Source organism: Aricia agestis, chromosome 11 (genome assembly GCF_905147365.1).
Source record: "Aricia agestis chromosome 11, ilAriAges1.1, whole genome shotgun sequence".
NCBI classification, from domain to species: domain Eukaryota; kingdom Metazoa; phylum Arthropoda; class Insecta; order Lepidoptera; family Lycaenidae; genus Aricia; species Aricia agestis.
Window position 1 is genome coordinate 14,975,862 of NC_056416.1, and position 20,963 is coordinate 14,996,824.

General features: G+C 37.5%; 1 protein-coding gene across 8 annotated transcripts in view; it reads right to left on the reverse strand.

Moving 5' to 3' along the window:
- Positions 1-20,963, reverse strand: part of LOC121731844 (disintegrin and metalloproteinase domain-containing protein 11) — a 303,738-nt gene that overhangs the window by 135,219 nt on the left and 147,556 nt on the right. For 7 of the 8 annotated variants that reach the window (XM_042121513.1, XM_042121512.1, XM_042121510.1 and 4 more), the window contains exons 1-2: positions 13,407-13,522; positions 3,147-3,197 (exon numbers count right to left, since the gene is read on the reverse strand). In XM_042121513.1, coding sequence (XP_041977447.1) covers positions 3,147-3,197; positions 13,407-13,442 — 87 coding nt within the window. In that variant the 5' untranslated portion in view covers positions 13,443-13,522. Of the gene's footprint in view, positions 1-3,146; positions 3,198-13,406; positions 13,556-20,963 lie in introns of those variants that run through there. The other variant, XM_042121518.1, reaches the window with a different exon arrangement.

Genomic DNA, 20,963 nt, shown 5'->3' on the forward strand with positions numbered 1-20,963 from the left:
CATCGAATAATATTTACCGATATTTGCGCGGATTTCAGCGGCATAATTAAGAGTCCATAATTAAAACCGTCAAAGCCTGTTTGAAAATTATTCACGTCATAGACGCCAACGATTGGATTCCCGCTTTTTTCCAATAAGAGGAAAATATAAAGGCTGAAATAATTACGGAGGAGCCGCGCCCCATCACGTACGTAATTAAGACCGGCCTTCTTCATTTTATCTTACTACTTGCAACTATGGGCTTGGTGAGGATTTCCTGATGTTCTCCATTCGATTATGTAAACTGTTATCATTACGCTTCATTGCGTCTAAGGTTTTGGTTTATTAGTTTTGGCATTTTACTATGGGTTTAGTTTAGTATTTTTGGTGCAATAAAGAATTTTCATCCATTCATTCATTATTACAAGTGCGTAATTGTTTTAGATGTTATTGGAAAATGAAATCACTAAAATATCTTGAAAATTTGAACTATCTGGCATTATCCAAACCAAAGTTACGACTTACGAGAGTTTAAAACTACGACGAAACGTTTCCAGAAACGGTAGGTAGTGCCTTTGCGCTTCGCTTGGCTCGTCTTTACGCGACTACCGTGCCCCCCGAGATTATTTTACTAGATGTTGTCTGCAGCGCTATTGTATATAGCAATTCGTTTATATTTCATACTTTTTTTATCTTTACCCGGGATGCAGGTATTTCTACACTTAGGGTGGGTTGCACCACTTTAACTTTAACCATAACAAAATGTCAAATAAACTGTCAAATCCCTAGTAAAAGTCCATAATGGACGCCATATTTGTCAATAATCTTAACCTTAACTATAACTACGCCTCTGGTGCAACCCACCCTTAATAAAATCAAACTCGGTGCAGCGGCTGAAGAGATAACAAACAGATAGAAAGGCACAAGTTTTTATATTTTTTGCTTATGATTTTTTCACTACTAAGTACTGAAAATACATTTTCCAAAAAAAATACATTTAGATTGCACTGTAGAAAGATCTATTTTCAATCGCAAGGGGAATAGATCCTTCAATAGTTATCAGTTAGCAAAGAAATTTGATTCGAGTGAAAACTGTTGCTGCGCTTCCCAAGGAGCCATTTTCATGAATTGCATGGGCGTCGAGGCATGAAGTCTCTATTTGCCCCGCAGCGCCCCGCGTCCCGCTATAGAATCGTATCTAAGTCGTATCCCCTCGGAATTGCTTCGTCAATTCAAAGCCCTGAGACACGGGGCTTAACCGGTATCGCTTCTTCGAATACTAAGCGCGCTCTATATTGTATCCACACCGATTCTATACGACTTAAACATTTAATCCGGGACAGCGAAAATACAATTTTCGATAGATGGAACTATTGGCCAGGATCGGCTTCTGAAAAGTATATTCTTCGTTCAGTAGTACTAGATGTATAAAGGTTTATTACGACGATTGTTCATGTTCTACAGACACTATGTATCTCAAATTAATGCATGGCTGGACTCGGCCAAGATGGCGGATATTTGTGTCCGACACAATATATTGTAACAAGAAGCAGTCACCTAAATACTGTACATGACATCGTGGTACACTCCAGCTGAGCTACACGAACTTTATTGCCGTATTAATAAAATTCATTATGGCGTAATACTGGATTTCCGAGTACGATGTCGCAACTTTGCTAAATTAATTCTGTAAGTAACCAATATCTTCTTACGAGCGATATTTGTTCCAGGCGGTTCAGGCGAAAGCGATCCTAAGTGATTGGATTTAGGAGCCGTATTAGCCTGTAGTTCATCAGGTGAAGGCAAATGAGGTATGTAAGTTGGTACACGTGTGCCAACGTTGCCAGGTGTGATTTAAACCGTTGGCGCGCTTTGAATTAAATCCATATCATAATGCCAACGTGAGGCGTTGAAGAGCTGGGATTAAGGGATTTGGTGGTTAATTAACTTGACTTATAGGCTCCAGTCAGTTTCTCGCTTCCAATATGTCAATTGAAATGTGACTCAGAAGTCGTATTGCTTCTTAGAAGCATGGCAACACCTACCCTTTCTCAATTACTTTTTGAACATGAGTTTACATTTCAGGCTTCAACTGTACCAAATAGCTTTAGCCTTTAGGGGATAATCGTACGTCATACATTTGCTATTTTAATAAAAAAATATAAAATGGTCTTCGATCACTAATATGGTAATAAAATACAAGGTTAATATAGCCGTAGTAGCTAAGGCAAAGAGCGAAAGTATTAATTGATTGAAGTTAAAAAAATCGCTATAACGAGCTTCATTGAACCGAATTAAGCTCAAGAAACCTGTAAGGTGTATAATTATTCACACCCGAACAAGTCGCAGAATCTCATCTTAATTATCCAGTAATGAGTCATGAATCAAAAGCAAACAAAATTGCTCTCAAAATTACATTTCAAAGCGTCAAGGGCCAACCGGAATGATATCTGGAAATTTCTCATACATCACCGCGACGCCTTTAATCTGGTTCCTAATTAAAGCACGGGCGGTCTCGTGCGGGGCCGCAGCCAATTTGTTTGGGCTTCTGTCTCTTGCCAAGACAATTTGCTGCCAGTACGTGACGTATTATGTTAACATGTTGCAAATTTTATTACCCCTTACCACTATCGTACTAATTTTATTAGTGTTTCTGATATTGGCGCTGGAATAATAATGATAACACAACGTCAGTCCGGCTCGGGTAAGTACCTAAAGGACTTGTATTTTTTTTTATAAAATAAGGGGGCAAATGAGCAAACGAGTCCCCTGATTGTAAGCAACTACCGTCGCCCATGGACACTCGCAACATTAGGGCTGGTATAAATAGTCAGTACTTAAGATGCGATCCGGTCTCAAGAAGCGGTTCGGCTCTGTAATTGGTCCAAATGTTGACAGCCAACCAATCACAGAGCTTGAACCGTGTCTTGAGACCGAGATGCATCTTGAGTACTGACTATTTATACCAGCCTAAAAGAGCGTGCGTTGCCGGCCTAGTTAGGTTGCAGATGTACTAGACGACGGAAAATTAATAATTATGCTGTCTTTTCATTTAACATATAATTTAATTGTTAGTATAAGCCAAGACAGAAGCCACAGATGTCTCATGTAGTTTGATAACTGGAGACGACGGGTCAAAAATATCGTAATTATTTTGTAAAGCTCACCCTTGCTCTGGATCTCGTTCCCTGCTGGTAGTCCGGTCCGTATCCTCTGCCCTGCAACAAGATTACATTATAAACTTTAAGGTTTAACAGTCGCCGTCCCGAGGCAAAACTAGCCCTGTGTAATAATCCCCAATAAATAGGCTTCTATAACATGAGTATTGAGTACATACTACGGATACGTGGAATAACACGAATATTGTTGTTATTTATTCCCAGCAGTAAACCGCGTTAAACAAACTTAATCAAACAACGTTAACTCGGCAACTAATCTGGAAACTCAAAGAGATGCAGGTACCGCAGACCGCACCGCACGGCCGCGACGCGCGCCTTCCGACGATGTGACTCAACGTGTTAATGCCGCCGATTTCATACATCATTGGCATTATCGTACATTTATTGGCTATTTATAACATTTTATTACCTGTTTATTACGTCAATTGTTTTAGATTTATGGAGCTTATGTTAATTATTTGAGGACTTGGTTGCCCTGAAAATTAATTCCTACTTTTTTTTTAACTCATCATACTACGAGAAATTGCAATGTGTATGTTGTTGTGCATCTGTTTAAATTTCTTTATTGTTTAATTTTTTTTAGGAAATAAGGGGGCAAACGAGCAAACGGGTCACCTGTTTGAAAGCAACTTCCGTTGCCCATGGACACTCATAGCATCAGAAGAGCTGCAGGTGCGTTGTATGTTTACTATTTAAATATGAAATTCGGTGTCAACGTCTTTTTCTCCTTTAGACGAACTTTGAAAAGCCTCGTCGTATTTGAATTTATTCGATTCTACAAAATGGACCTCGTCAACTAAATCAGCGAATATCGGGCGCGAGATGCGCGAGACTAACTTCTCTCAATGGTTCTTATGTCTCGTCTGATTTACTTTGAAGTCGAGACTTACTTAAAACGAAATTACCTTGCGATTCAAAACAAATTTAATCAAATCGAGCAGCAGCACTCAGCCGACCTTTTGTTTGCCTCGCGTCGCTCGAGTTAGTTTATATCATAACGCTCCATGCAAAAACTTAAGTCCTAATAAGGCGTAACGCCGTCTTGAACGCTCACCCTAATAATCTTTGGCGAACTCGTAAACCCAGAAATTCAACCGTCCTGTCGTAACACGGTTAAGTGAAACTTCGTCGGGACCGGCTCCGGCGGATCAGTAATTGAATCTGAGCAAACTTTTACAAAGAAAATAGCGGTTAGTAAGTTTGTAAACATAAACCGTAAACTATTCCGTGTTGGATAATTTATGCGAGCTCCCCGGCTTCAGTAGCACGGTAAGAATCGCCGCGCAAACTTCCCAACTCCGCCGACTGCCGCGGTCATTATTTCGGAATTCATTTAGGCATAACCTTAAAGAACTTGGAATTGTTTTAAGCTTCACTTTAAATACTGCTTAGTTTCGGTTGTTTCTTGCAACTTTAACTGTGTGAATATTCAAGGCGTATACTTTTAAACCTTTTAGATCGACGTTGACTTTTTACAACTACTCTTTTTTATCTGCAGGATTATTTAAAGAAAAGAAGAAACACGTTTGGCACGCGGTGAACCAGCATATGGCACCGTATCCTTTATGGAGCGCATTCATGTGAATGCTTATATGTATAAGCACGTTTCGTCGGTATTTGCGGAGAATTAGCAAATACATTTGGGGAAGAAGTGAAATCCGCCGCGCCAGCACCGGGACACGGTCGCCAGCTGCGGGCGCGATAGTGCGGCCATGTACGACGTACGGCTTGGAACACTTAGGAATACTAAAAAGTAAAATTGCACGGTTCAGAAAAATAACACCAAGCTTAGCTCTTTGATTGACCTTTGTTATTATTTTGACATTTCAACTTTTTACATATTATTTTTATGTACCTACATTGATTTTTTGCACTTTTCGTAGGCGTAGAAATAATTAATATATTGCAAGTTATTAAAACTGTTCTGTGGACTTAGTCTATGGAAATCGTACAATAAAAGGTGTCTTCACTTGCATCAAATATGTAATGAGGACGTGGTAATGACAATTATAATTTTTCCACCTGAACATTGTAAAATTCATGTGAAACCATTAAATTTTTGATCAATTATCATTTTTTGCCATTTTTTACCTGTTTAATGGTAGAAGTCACTAAGAATTATTTTAAAGAAAACTAAATTTGCAACAAAACGAGTTTTCCGGAATTCTTATTATTGAAATCAAACTCTTTATAATAATATTATGACAACTCTCTTCAAAATTGATATATTATTAATCTTATATCTTTAAACGAGCAATTCTTGTATATTACATATAATTGGAATCTCGGAATCGGCTCCAACGATTTTCATGAAATTTAGTATGGGGTTTCGGGGGCGATAAATCGTTCTAACTAGGAATCATTTTTAGAAAATGTAATTTTATTCGTGTTTTATCGAATACCGAGCAAAACTCGGTCAAATAGCTAGTTAATATAAAGTGTTAAAACTTAAAAGACAACTTTATGGTATGAGATAGAATAGAAATAATGTAACAATTTCTCTATTCAATAAGTATGCGATAAGAGCTAAACGCAAGAATTGAATAATTTTGTTTGTCGTAGCCATCATATTTTTACGAACGCTTCGCCAACCGGCTGACCGATAACTTCTCACATAGTCCATTTGTGATCGTATGACTATTTATTTGTTTATTTTGTACAACAAAGACTTTGGAATGGCGCCAAAACTTGTAAAAACCAAATAATATTTGAGTTATCAATTCAGCCTTGGCGGATGATTAACGACGTACGTACTGAAGTATGACGTATTGCTAGATAATGCTTTCTTAAGGGATGTAGTTTCCATTTGTATTTACAAATGGAACATTAGAATTGATTTCGAACGATCATTTGATCGTTCGAAATCAATTCTAATGTTCTATATCACTTCTAAGTTAAAATGGCATATTTAATGGTGCACATAACGTCTGATAACGTGAAGACGGCCGCACTAAGTGACTTTGAATGATTATTAAACTTCAATGACAAGAGTTTGATAGATAATATTATCTGTCAAACTCTTTATTAAATTGATGTTTAACTATTATTAAACCCGGTACATATTGGGACTTACGTTAAAATCTTCATTAAATTCAGTTAAGTAATAAATATTCGTCTCTGAGTGCGGAGTAAGATAATATTATGACGTTATGTTACCACTATTAAGGCTGCTTAGAGTCTGTTTACAGTGCAACGTGAGTGCAAAACGATGTGATAAGTTGCATTTTTAAATGAGCCATTCAAACTGAACTTCACTAATTAACGAGAAGAATGAAGATACTTATTAAATCGACAGATAGGTGACGGTGGGGTTTATACATAAAACTCGTTTACAGTTTATACACAATACGGTGTTCTAACATAACAATGTTATTCGTTAAACAGTTACTTATTCATTAAACATAAAACAATCCGACTTTATTCACAAAGTCACATTGAATCCACAATATTCACTTTCATTTGGAAAGTTCAAAAGAATTGGAAATGATATTCTCTCCGGGTAATTATTTCATGAGCTCGCTCCGGCTAAAGATTCTGTTCAGATTTTAATAACAGAAAAATGCGTCGCAGGCAAACCTGAGAATACTAACTTAATGCTTTACTTTGAAGAAAAATATATTGAAATTGGATCGTCAGTCTCCGGCCAGAGCCAAGAAATGAGCTTTGGGACGTAATGGAAAAATTGTGCCTTGTAATTTGTTTTTGTCGTTTCTTTTTATACGTTTTTTTTTAAATTTAGTATTCCAGCCAAAATTGAAATGCCCCAGTTAAAATCACGAATTTTTGAATATACTAAAACGTCAATGAAATGTGTATATTTTTAAATACTTAACATTAATAATAAAAAAAGTATGTTAGAAAAGTAGCTTGAGAGACAAGAATATTGTATGTATAGCCATAATATCATCTGTATATACAATATAGATCTGTCATAAAGAATTCAAAATATACAAAAAAACGTTACACTTAAGACACATCATGAGCAAATTAAGGGGAAAAGTAACTTTTGTATTACATTAACGTAACGCTGTTCTACCGTTATGAGTTACTCCGCGGGAGTTTTATGTTATTATAATGTTTTATGTTTTTGTAATGTTTTATGTTCTTATAATGTTTTATGTTTGCACAATAATCCTCCTGCGACACTTGTAATATTTGAACGTAAGGCTCGATTCACGCTAAACTCGTGTTCAACAATTTATTTTCTTAGCCAGGAAACTGTTTTATTTATCTATTGAACAAAACTCGGTGTCACAAAAACCTGATGGGTTTGTCCGTACACCGGTGCATCCATCTTCAAATGCTCAATATAATTACTACCATACATAATACTTATCAAACTATATCAGTACATACAGTAATTACTGATTGTTTATCTCTTTCTGAACGCTACGTACTCGTAACAGTCAAAAACATAGATTTGTTAATGCTTTCATTTACGTATTGTTGTCAATTATCATCATGATAATTATCACAATGAAAATTTCGGTGCAAATAAAAAAGTCTGTAAGTGTAAGTGTAAATAAAAAAAAAGTTTTTTTCCTGACCACTGGCTTACTGTTACTATACTAGTCACCACAACTTTTTCTCAGAAAATATGCTTGGAAGTGTAAATATGTTGACTGTAAATTAAAATCATAGGTTGCAAAGTTGCTTGGCTCGTCGCCTCGCGCTCAGTGTACCACGATCCTGTATTATAAACTATCTTTATCCCCGGATGACATGGTTTTTTCGACATCGCTCGCAAGGATTTTCATATAATATCCTCACTCACTTGTTTCCTACTATTTGAGTATCGTATATTGATGTGATCGCTCTATATTGATATTGATGGCTCTTTTTGTGTTATATTTTATACAGAACCTATTTTTAGTATAAAATGTTTAATTTTGAGGTGGAAAATTGTTGTTAGTAGTTCATCGCAATTAAAAAAGGAATAATAAATGTAATCACTTAGCTCTGTTAAATCATCCAATCACTTAATTGGTAATTCAAACAAATGTACAGTTGTCGCGGTCACTTTTTTGCTTTTAAATTTTACGACAGATCAAAGTTTTAGCACTAACCAAATTTTGACGATTTTACCTGCACAGTTTTTCACTTATTCAATAGGGAAAAGATGCCTTTCAAGTCAAATAAACTCTCATCGAAGACGAAATAAAATAGAGTTATATGGCTAATACGTAGGTAAGTTGGGATTTGGACATCAGTTACATAAAGTTGGAATCCAAGACGGATGACATCTCTCGGGATATTTCAAGTAGATACTTGATGTATCTATGAAGAAGTTACCTACGGAAATGCTCCAGGTATAGAAACTACAAAATATTTATAAAACTAAGGGGCTGTTTCACCACTTCCTGATAATTGCCGGATAGGCTATCCAGTTGTGGAAATAAGTTTATTTGACAGATATAGCCTACTATGATATCAAATAAAATATAATTATATTATATCTGTCAGAAAAATTGTGGATAGCCTATCCGGAACTTATCAGGAAGTGGTGAAACAGCCCCTTAGTAAGTAATTTTGCTGCTTATGCGTAGATAATGTCGCGTTACTGTCTTTTGATCTAAAAATATTTAAACTAAATTCCACTTACTTTTAAATATCGAATTTAGTAAATTCAATTTCCATTTACCTGGAGAGATTTCTTGATGATTTAACTTTCATAAAGATTTCACATAAACTCCATTTACATATTCTGTGAAATATTAAAGTTAAATAATCATTAGTGAAGCCGTTAGATGCATGTCTCATGAGTATACACTGTATACACTATACAAGTAATTTATATGTATAAACCTCTCCTGTTGTTTGCTGAGCGCTGTCCAGCAGATGTTTGCTCAGCTAATAGGTAATTGTTGGAGTGCGTCGGACGCCAGCAGCTGGTCCCAGCGGGGATACAATGAAAGTATAACAATTAGAACTGTCTATACTAATTGGTGACAAGTATGTACATGGCAGCGATGGTGAGAGTGGTGTAAACCTCAATAGCTTTTACAATAAAGAAACATAAACAGATCGATAATGAAAAGATCCACGCCTCTTTAAGCCGCTATAAATACTATGTTTTGTTATAGCGTACTCAAATAAAACCGAGTTTGAGTAGTAACACGTAGTATTATCTACTAACAATTATTGCATTGTGTGGTGTTATGTAGTCATAAGCCAACTAAAAGTTTTTTTTAAAATGAAATAAAGAGGCAAACGAGCAAACGGGTCACCTGATGGAAAGCAACTTCCGTCGCCCATGGACACTCGCAGCATCAGAAGAGCTGCAGGTGCGTTGCCGGCTTTTTAAGAGGGAATAGGGTAATAGGGGAGGGTAGGGAAGGGAAGGGAATAGGGGAGGGTAGGGAAGGGAAGGGAATAGGGGAGGGTAGGGAAGGGAAGGGAATAGGGGAGGGTAGGGAAGGGAAGGGAATAGGGGAGGGTAGGGAAGGGAAGGGAATAGGGGAGGGTAGGGAAGGGAATAGGGTAGGGGATTGGGCCTCCGGTAAACTCACTCACTCGGCGAAACACAGCGCAAGCGCTGTTTCACGCCGGTTTTCTGTGAGAACGTGGTATTTCTCCGGTCGGGCCGGCCCATTCGTGCCTAAGCATGGCTCTCCCACGTATAAAACTATTTCAGTTTAAGTTTAAAATTATTTCATCTTCTTCTATTATAAATACCAAAAAACCTCTTTACTAAGCGTAAAGAGGTGTTAGATACAACCGCTAAATCAATTTATATGTGAGCTACTTTGAGCCCCGAGCAAGGATGTAGATAGTTTTTAGTGCCGCGAATTTTACGGCTCCTGCACTACTGCATACGATTCTGTAGACATCTGCACGGATAAATCTGTTTAAGATACAAGACGAGATTTGTAAAAAGAAAATTATTTATGACTAGATGACGCCCGATACTCCATTTCGTCAAAATACTTTTATCGCGCGGGAACCGTACGTAATTCTGAGATTGAAAGTATTTTACGTCCTTTCTCTGGACTCAAAGTATCAGCATACCAAATTTCAGCAAAATCAGTTCAGCGGTTTAGACGTCAAGAGGTAACAGGCCAACAGACATAGAGACAGCCAGATAGACTGACACACTTTCGCATTTATAATATTAGAATGGATCACAGCTTCTGAAGTCAGTAACCAATGCAAGCTACTGTCCCATATCAGCGTAAGCCGAGATTTAAGAGGGCGACTAACCCCAAAAATCAAACATCGTCCTTCTCTCTTCACACTCACGCCCGTCTTTCATATGCCAGGTGAAAAAGAACGACGCGGATTCTTCGCCAAATTAGTTTTTTCTCAATAACTCGATAAATATACAACATTTTAAAAATCCGCTAGGTCGATCTCTCAATGATAGAATTTTATACAATGTGTTAAAATATTAACTTAGTTCAATGGACGGTTATGGCAATATATGAAAAATTTGTGAAAATTAGATGCATCTTTGTGATTTTTTTCTATCGAGAAAATTTTAAGATATCGTGTTTTTGCTCAGATCGAATTCTCGGAAATTTATAATGTAGTATCTAATTTTAGAAAATGAAACGATTCGGGGCTTATTTTCAAGTATAAAAATGAATTATAAAATCGACACTTAGCCACAGAATATATATTACGAGTAGTTGTACCAAACTTAGCTTAGAACAAACCTACGCGTCAGTGACGGAGCGTCAAGTTGTCAAATGTGTTTTTTGTATACAATACACACATTTGACAACTTGACGCTCCGCTTCGCAGTCGCCTAGTCGCGTAGGTTTGGCCTAAGCTTTAGGGTTAGTCGCCCCCTTAACGGCACGTAAACGGCTCAGCAAACACAATATCTGAGCCAATTAAACTTGCGCGGAACTCCGGCGATCACTCGCCGCGTCTTTTGCAGGTAATAAATATTCTGCACACGAGAACTTTGTAATTAATTCTTTTCGATCAGAAACTGCGAAGTTCGATCTTCGTGCGGGAACATCTAAATTCGAAAATAAGATCGTTGAGGGAAATGCGAAGTCTGCGACCTGTGTGACGCATATTAGGTTGCTATCTAATATATAAAATTCTCGTGTCACAGTTTTCGTTGCCATACTCCTCCGAAACAGCTTGACCGATTTTCATGAAATTTTGTGAGCATGTTGAGTAGGTCTGAGAATCGGCCAACATCTATTTTTCATACAAAAAAAATAAAAAATTATATGGCAAAACAACGTTTGCCGGGACAGCTAGTATCATTATAAAATTTTATGTTGTGAAGATTTTGGTGACAGCTGTGACAGTCAGTATGAAGAAACATAATGTGGCTGGCTAGGTATAGTAGCTGAATTCAATAATTATTAAGACATCAATCAAAGCTAAAAAAGACATAAAAATACCTACCCACATTTTAAACGTAATATTCAAATGAAACAGCTAAGAATTTTTCAAAAGAAATAAAAGCAAATGATAATATATTTTATTTCGCATATCTATAATATTAGTATGTTTCAAACTCCAGGTATAACACTCGTATTTACAGGCATTTTAAACATCCCATAAACCGTCTGGTAAACAAAAAGTGCTTCAGGAGTTAGGCGTAATAGAAACTTTTTTCTGGGCCACATGAATCGCACCAAGAGCTGGGAATAATTCATACTTGTTAATTAGAACAGAGGCTTTGTGATGAACCCTTCTCTTTGACACACAAATGATATGTTAGTATGCTTTGGGAACAGCATGGTGCATGCGATTAAATGAGAAATAAACTCTTTTGATCTTGTGCTTTGATTTGTTCTATGAAAGTGGTAATAAAACAAGAGAATATTAAAAAAATGCTTATTATTATTATTTTTTTAATTTTGATGTTGCAAAATTATGGAGGTACTTAAGTGATTCCTATTATTATACATATAAAACTAGATGAACTTCGTGTCACTTTCCATAATATTAACATTCCCTGGACTTCCAAGTTCCACGAATATTTCAAGATTAAGATCAAACGGGTTTTAGCGAGACTAACAAAATTAAAAAATATTTTTCATTTATATACAATATATATATTATATCAAATAAAAAACACATTAGACGGATCATGAATTATATTATGTGCTTTTGTAATTATTTAAATTAGCTCTGAAATTGTTTCGATGCAATTTGAATATACGTAGATTACAGTCTAGTTTGAATTAAACTTCTTTTATAAATCCCCAAAAGGCACAAAGGCATTCAAATAACGAAGTTTCGGTGCAGTGAGTAATTTTATTGTTACCCAACACTAAATTACCCTGGAAACGGATTGCCGGTTGCGGAGCTCTGCGGGAACCTGCACTGTAGGGACATGTGAAAACTAATTGCTATTCGCGGAAAGATTAGACCGATTTCAAGTTTTAGTTGATAGGCGCGTATTGTTGATAATGGACGATTTAAGCATTAATTGTGTATCATCCCACAATAATTACATGTTGAGTTATGAATGTATGTTCTTTAGATCGCTTAGAATAAGACTGCATTCATAACTCCAAAAAAAAAGTGATTTAATACACAAATGCTCAGCGAGGAACACGAGTCTTTAAGCAGCAGTTCAAGATTAATAGTAGTAAGAGTAAAAAAATGTTTTACTGGAACTGAAGAAATTAAACGTTGGCTGATGATCTTGATAATAGTAGTAAGAGTAAAAAAATGTTTTACTGGAACTGAAGAAATTAAACGTTGGCTGATGATCTTGACTGACCTACACCCAGGACGGGTATGTAAGAACTAATCGGACGAGAAGAAACCGTGAAAGAATTGGATGGATGGCTCATTAAAACATGCATATCGCATCGCCTAATTACTTAGCGAATAACAACTGCCCAACATTGCGCATCAAGCTACTAACAGATGCGTAGTCCGTCAGATCTATGCATCGTCGACATGCATTTTTTTTTTATGAAAGAAGGGGGCAAACGAGCAAACGGGTCACCTGATGGAAAGCAACTTCCGTCGCCCATGGACACTCGCAGCATCAGAAGAGCTGCAGGTGCGTTGCCGGCCTTTTAAGAGAGAATAGGGTAATAGGGGAGGGTAGGGATGGGAAGGGAAGGGAATAGGGGAGGATAGGGAAGGGAATTGGGCCTCCGGTAAACTCACTCACTCGGCGAAACACAGCGCAAGCGCTGTTTCACGCCGGTTTTCTGTGAGAACGTGGTATTACTCCGGTCGAGCCGGCCCATTCGTGCCGAAGCATGGCTCTCCCACGTATAATACATCTACATAAAAGTCACACTCTCCTCTATCTCTCACCTTCTGCGTGTTGACCTCCCTGGTGGAGATGCCCATCTTCTCGTGGTGTCGCAGCTGCACGGGGTAGATGATCTGGTAGTAGTGGGCGCCGATGTTCCGCACCAGCTCCTGGTTTTGGCGGTATTCGCGCAGGAGCCGCTCCACCTCGCCTGCAAGAGAAGTCATTATAAGTATCACCATTGATAACATCATCTTCATCACCAATATTTTTATCATCATTGTTAGATATACATTAATAAATAAATAAAATATATTTTTACTTAAAATAGGTATTATAAAATAATAGCTCCCACACCGGTTTCGGTGACGGTGGCCGGTTTCATGGAAACCAGGCCAGCTACGCAGGAGTAATTTTATAGTGCCCAAGTGTGTGCGCAGTACACAAGAGCACTCTCTATTCCTTTACTCTCATAACCCGGTGGGACGGCAGACCGACACGACTGGCGAGAGATCAGGCGCAGGACCGACTTTTTTACATGCCCATCCGACGCATGGATCATCTTACTTGTCAGACAATCAGGTGATCAGCCTGCATTATCCTAACCAAACTTGGAAATAACATGTTTCCAACGCGGGAATCGAACCCACGACCTCCGAGTCAAGAGCCGAGCTCTGAACCGCTGGACCACGGAGGCGTTAAATTATAAAATATACACTTTATGAACATCGGGACTACAATGCCTACCACCGGTACCACTGGCGTGGTGAACAACACACGAAATCCTTCAGAGAGTTTATAAAAATATTTTTTAATACCATTATAAGTAAATATCTGTCTCGGTCATCAAATAATGACTATATGGCATAGCATCCTTACATAGCATAGCCAAATTACTTCACGCTTTTTTTTTTATGAAATAAGGGGGCAAACGAGCAAACGGGTCACCTGATGGAAAGCAACTTCCATCGCCTATGGACACTCGCAGCATCAGAAGAGCTGCAGGTGCGTTTCCGGCCTTCTAAGAGCGAATAGGGTAATATGGGAGGGTAGGGATAGGAAGGGAAGGGAATAGGGGAGGGTAGGGAAAGGAATAGGGTAGGGGATTGGGCCTCCAGTAAACTCATTCACTCAGCGAAACACAGCGCAAGCGCTGTTTCACGCCGGTTTTCTGTGAGAACGTGGTATTTCTCCGGTCGAGCCGGCCCATTCGTGCCGAAGCATGGCTCTCCCACGTCTGTCTTCTCTCCCACTCTCTCCCACGTCTGTTTTTAAAGATCTTTGTCTAGATCTAAAGATCTTTAAAACCCAAATATAAATATTTGGGTTTTAAAACTACACAACGGATATCGATGCGTTTTTGTGATATAATATTGTGTGTTATCTTCTCACCTCTTCTGCCCGCCGGCTACTAAGGTTTAGACAACCTAATTTTAAATATTCACTAGCTTTTCTGATTGGCTATCGACAAAAATTAGCCAACCAGCTGCAACGCAATAGTTTTTGTTAAGAGGAGTCCACACAGCCCTTTTTTCCATAAAAACGTTGTCCCCTGTTTCCTCCCTGGATAATGCTAGTAGAGTTATAATTTTTTTCCCGAATATCTACGGCCACTAATATAATGTCCCTTTTTTTTCATAATTTAATTATTAAATAAGATATGAACGTTCAAAAACCCAAAAAAATTGCCAGATTTTCCGCTGTGTTCAGACATCCAGAAAACAGATTTGGCTAGATTATACAAAAAAAAATAAAACATAGGAACACATCTCAAGCCTTTCTTTAATCTTTAATGAAAAAAGTACTTAAATCGGTTAAGTTTTGGTGAAGGAATCAGGGGACAACGAATTGTTGATTTTCTGCAGTTGTCTCTATCGCGTTCTGCGGCGTTATAGGCTTGAGGTAAGGGAGACAGCTATAGATATTACACGTAGTTTTTTTCATTTCTCTAGCCCCTGGTGTATCCTTTTAAGCCTTCTCAAAGTCGTCTCAAAATCATAAAGGCTGTAATGCTTTAAAAACTATATTTATTGACTTATACATGTTGCTATTACAATCCCTATTTTTGAACTAGCTAACTGACATCTAATAAATGCATTATATTGTCGTTGGTATCTTTTATAAACCTTTTAGGATACATAATTCGACCGAACTGTGTTCATTCAATAGAGAACTCCTGTCAAAGACCTAAAAAGTAAAAACATACATCATAAAATATACCTTACACTGAAGGCATAAGCAACATTTCATTAATAACATACACCGGAATAAGATCAGGTTTACATTAAGATAAGCCACCTGAAGCCAATCTCAAGCACTGTAATGCTAATCCGAGACTACGGCTGGTATTATGATCTAAACAACTTTCGATCCGGTCTATTGTGACATTACGGCGTTTTAAGCTGGATAAAGACCTGGTGTTTGTATTTCCTTGAACGAGAATAGCAATGTTTCCCTTTAGAAAACTTGTTTATTTTGCTTGAGGTGATATAAGATTGATAAAAGTAATACAACGAAGATGGAAGTAAAAAGCTGAAATCTACCACTCACTGTTAATAATAATATAATGTAATATGATACAAATATTCCATGACCCAGGGACTTTGAAAATTTTTTGTTCCGTCGGCGGGATTCGATGCCGCGACCCCCGGCTTGAGCTACCAACGTGCTTTTCCACTAAGCCATGACAGAGGTCGTCCTATAACCTACAAAATATCAGAAACTACCACAAACTTGAAATATGGTGAGTGGATTTCTTATATAGAATTTCATAAAATTCGTTCTAATTTTCAATTAGAACGAATTTTATGAAATTCTACTTACTAAGAGGGTAAAACGGGGATTGAAATGTTTGTACGAAATTATTTTTATAAAGAGAGGGACCTAAGGAAAAATTAGGCTGGTAGGATTCTTACAAAAGAGCAGTGAATGTTACCAATAATAATGCAATATTCCTTACAAATCCTCCGTGCTAGTTAAATTAGATCTTAAAAAGACAGAAATTTGTTTTTAGCTAGTCATTTTGTAATATTACGAGCCGAGACAACAATGCCGAACCTAATTACGGCGACATTTTTATTCCAACCTTTCAATACCTTAATTAAAATACGCAAACATAAAAAACACCGCCCCGCAGCCATCACAAAACATATTGAAAACACGCCTCGATATTAGGATCGGCAAAAAAACCCAATTTTATGGGCTGTCAATAGGAATATCCTCGTCTCATATCCGTATCGGGTATTAATAAACTACGAAAGGCCCGCCCCGAATCTGTCAATCAGGGGCGTAATTAGCCGGCGTATCGCTAAGTTATGAGTGGGCTCGGGGGGCAGGGGGCCCCGGAAGTGCAAACAATGAGTAGGTAATTACGCCGCGTTCGTCATTTTGATAATCTTTATAGGCTGATTACTTTCAAATATGAAGATTGATCAGTTGACACTGAGGTATGTAGGAAAGATTAAGTTGTCAGATACAAGTTTAATGGTGTGCATTGATGGAACAGCCGTTGAGAAGATTCCAACGAAATGTAATAGAGCCGGCTTCCATTTAAACGGACGTATTATTATATACCTACGTCATTTGGTCGGATTATGTCAATTCAGTATAATATAAGTAGGTCATGATCTGTCGGCTTTAGTTTGACATAATGCGACCGAATTAATAAGGTACCCCATGACCCATCTGCATAATAATTATAAATAAATTTCCCTGATAGTACTTACATTGCTACTGATACTGATAGTACATACATCTTTGAAGTGTTAACGACCGCATTTTAGTTCAATGGACGTACTTTCAATGCAAATAAAAATTAATATAAAATATGGCATTTAAATAATGACTTAAAAAAGGGACTTTTCATATAACATTATATCTCAATCTCCAAACACTTGCCGTGACTGCCTGGAATACTTATTACTGGAGATATGCGTGTCTCATAACAAAGTACTTCTTGGGGTTTTGTACAGTCCTTCCGCCTCTGTCGACTATTTCGCTGATTTAGAGTCATTACTATATGAATACTATCCTTGTTACGATCACATAATTTTAATGGGTGACCTGAACACCTGCTTGATTAAACAAAACTTAAGATCTCATAAATTACAGTCTCTTATATCATCTTTTAATTGTCAAATTTTACCCCTTTCTGCCACACATTTCTCTCCTAACCATGATCCATCACTCCTTGACTTGATGTTTGTCTCTCAGCCATCTAAGGTAATTAAACATGGGCAACTGACCTCCCCCTTTTCTTATCATGATCTTATTTACTTATCATACAACTTACGTAAACTGAGGCGGATAAGTAAAGTGAGGATGCAGCGTAGTTTTGTTCGCTTGAACGTGGAAGCACTTCGTGATGACGTTACTAATATTGATTGGTCTCTTCTACGTGAAGCGAGCACAATCGATGCTAAGGTTGACATCTTTACCTCTGTCATGACTAAAATTTATGATAAACATGCGCCCGTCAAAGCTATTCGAACTAAGCATTTGCCGGCCCCCTGGCTCAATTCAGAAATTAAGAGTTTAATGACGAAAAGAGACAAGGCCAAATCGAAATGTAAGCGATTTCCTTCTGCCTCCAACATTGATAGTTATAAAAAACTGCGCAATTTATGTAACAGGAAATGTCGCGATGCCAAACGTCGTCATATTCACTCTTCAATAGAACACCTACCTCCACCCCTTACTTGGAAATTCCTTGGTTCTCTTGGGTTTGGAAAATCATCTAGCTCTAAAGATTCCACCTTAAACTTTAAAGATGTCAATGCATTAAATAAATATTTTGCTGATCCCCCTTTGCTGTTGAGTCCTCAAAGCAAATCTAAATGCCTTCAGCTATTATCTGAGCGCAACATCAGAGATCACGTACCTTTCTCTTTTGTGAATATAACTGAAGACGAAGTTTTCAATAATCTACTAAACATTTCCACAAAGGCGTTTGGAAGCGACGAGCTCAGCAGAGATATGCTTGTACCAGTAGCAGACTTAGTTACTCCTATCATTACACATATACTTAATTTCTCTCTCTCTACTAACACTTTTCCGTTATCCTGGAAAAAAGCCCATATCATTCCTTTACCTAAGGTCCCCATTCCTAATTCTCCCTCACACTACCGTCCTATTTCGATTTTACCCATCCTGTCCAAGATCCTAGAGCAAGCGGTTAATAAGCAACTGACAGAATATTTGAATGAGAATCAGTTGCTGAATCACTTCCAGTCTGGTTTTCGCACGGATCATAGCACCTCTACTGCACTACTGAAGGTGACTGAAGACATTCGCCAGGCCATGGATAATAAACTACTGACAATCATTGTTCTCCTCGATTTTAGCTGTGCATTTAACTCAGTAGATTATGACGTATTACTTGGTATTCTCCGCTCGTTAGGTGTATCGGCTTCGGCTCTAGCGTGGCTTAACTCTTATCTAAGAGGTCGGCAACAGCGCATTTTTATACCCGACTCCATATCTGACTGGATGAACCTGGATGCTGGCGTTCCTCAGGGTGGAGTCTTATCTCCAACACTTTTTTCATTGTTTATTAATGAAATCTCACGCGTTATAAGTTCTTTTTTTCATCTTTATGCCGATGATTTACAAATTTACAAGCACGCTGCGTTAAATGACATAAACAATGCAGTACTCCAGCTCAATGAAGACCTAGAGAGAATTCAGGAGTTCGCTGAAACATTCGGCTTACTTGTAAATCCCAAAAAATCTCAGGCGATCATTATAGGTAATAGACAGTTGTGCGGTAGAATAGACTTTGCAAACTTAGATAACATTACGTATAATGGTAATATCATTCATTTTACGAATGAGGTTAAAAATTTGGGAGTTTATTTTGACTCAAACCTAACATGGACAGTTCATGTTAACAATGTCAGTAGGCGTGTAAATGGAGCTATGCATGCGCTTAAACGCTTACAGAATTTCCTCCCTATCCCAACTAAGCTGTTACTGGTGCAATCTCTCATTCTCCCTCTTATTGACTACGCTGATGTCGTTTATTTGGATCTGTCTGAAGCGTTGCTTAACAAACTGGAACGACTACAGAACATGTGCATTCGGTACGTTTTTGGTTTGCGTAAATACGACCATATTTCGGATTTTCGCAAGCGCTTAAACTGGCTCCCGATACGATTGCGTCGAAATTCGCATATTCTCACGCTCCTCTTCAAGATTCTTCGCTTTCGTTCTCCCCCATACCTTTATGAAAGGTTTAGCTTTACTCCACCAAGTGAGAGGCCTATTCGATCGTGCACAGTGAAGAAGCCTCTAGAAATACCACACTGCAACACTATATTCTATGAGAGCTCATTTTCGGCAGTCGCAGCACGTCTCTGGAATGGTCTGCCGGACCACGTTCGTGAAGCCCCAACTGTCAACACTTTCAAGTCTAGATTAAAGCGTTACTTTTTGGCATTACCTTGATTGGCTACTTTAAATGAATGTCCTGAATGAATTTAAATGAATCCTTTCTTATTATTATTATTTTATTATTATTTTCTCTCTTTTACTAAATTTCATTATGTATTTAACCAATGTGCATTTGTCTTCACACTATCTGCCGTTTTTGTTATATTTAAGTATTTATATATTATTATGTATTATCTTATTATATTATTTATAGTAGTTATATGTGTATAGTATTAGTATAATATTATGTATTTTGCGTATTTATGTAAGTACTAAGTAAATATTTTTATTAGTATAATTTATATTTTAATTTAGATTAAGTTAGTATTAGTTAGTATAGGTTTATGATTGTTTGATTTCTTTTTTTTGTCTCTATGTGTACATGCCCCCTCTATTACAATACATCCACAAAATTATAAGGTTTGCTGGAAGAGATCTCTTTTAAGAGATAAGTACGCCGATGCATTATTACAAACGTTTAAATGTGTCTTTGTAACCTTGTGCATGAAGAATAAATAAATAAAATAAATAAATAAATAAATAATGGAGGAGATACTTCATAAAATGTTAAATATAATTTATCGAGTGTACATGCAAATGTATCAAGTGCTATAATTCACGAGCGTTCTTTTCACTGATACAAATGTGCTTGTACACATTTTAACACCCTACTATCACAATTCACACAGTATAGCAACTTTGCCGTATTCGTAAATTCAAACTCGCTCACACAGATACAAGTTTTATGAAACATTATTACACATTAAATTGCATGCGTCCGATTTTGGCCATCTCCTATGTTGGTCTACTGTACATTATTTATATTATGTATTGAGCGCGCCACCCTCAAAGGTGCATACTTAGTAAAAGGAGGGGAAGTAGGATAACTCCGGCCCAATCCGCGATATAATTACCTACTGTCTTAGGGTTGTCAATTTTAGGCGGCGCGGAGGCGCGGCGGGTTGGTGTGGAAGCGGTCGTCCGCGCTTCGTTCGCGCAACCGCATGAACAGCGGCAACGTCGTGGTCTCCCGACTTTTAATAAAAAGTAAATCTTTATTGTGCATATTTCGGCCATTTTTCGTGCATATTTGCATGCATATTTCGGCACTTTGATCGTGCATATAATCCGATGTCTAAAGAAAATTATAAAAATACCCTGTAAAACAACATTAAAAACTAACGCCTGTC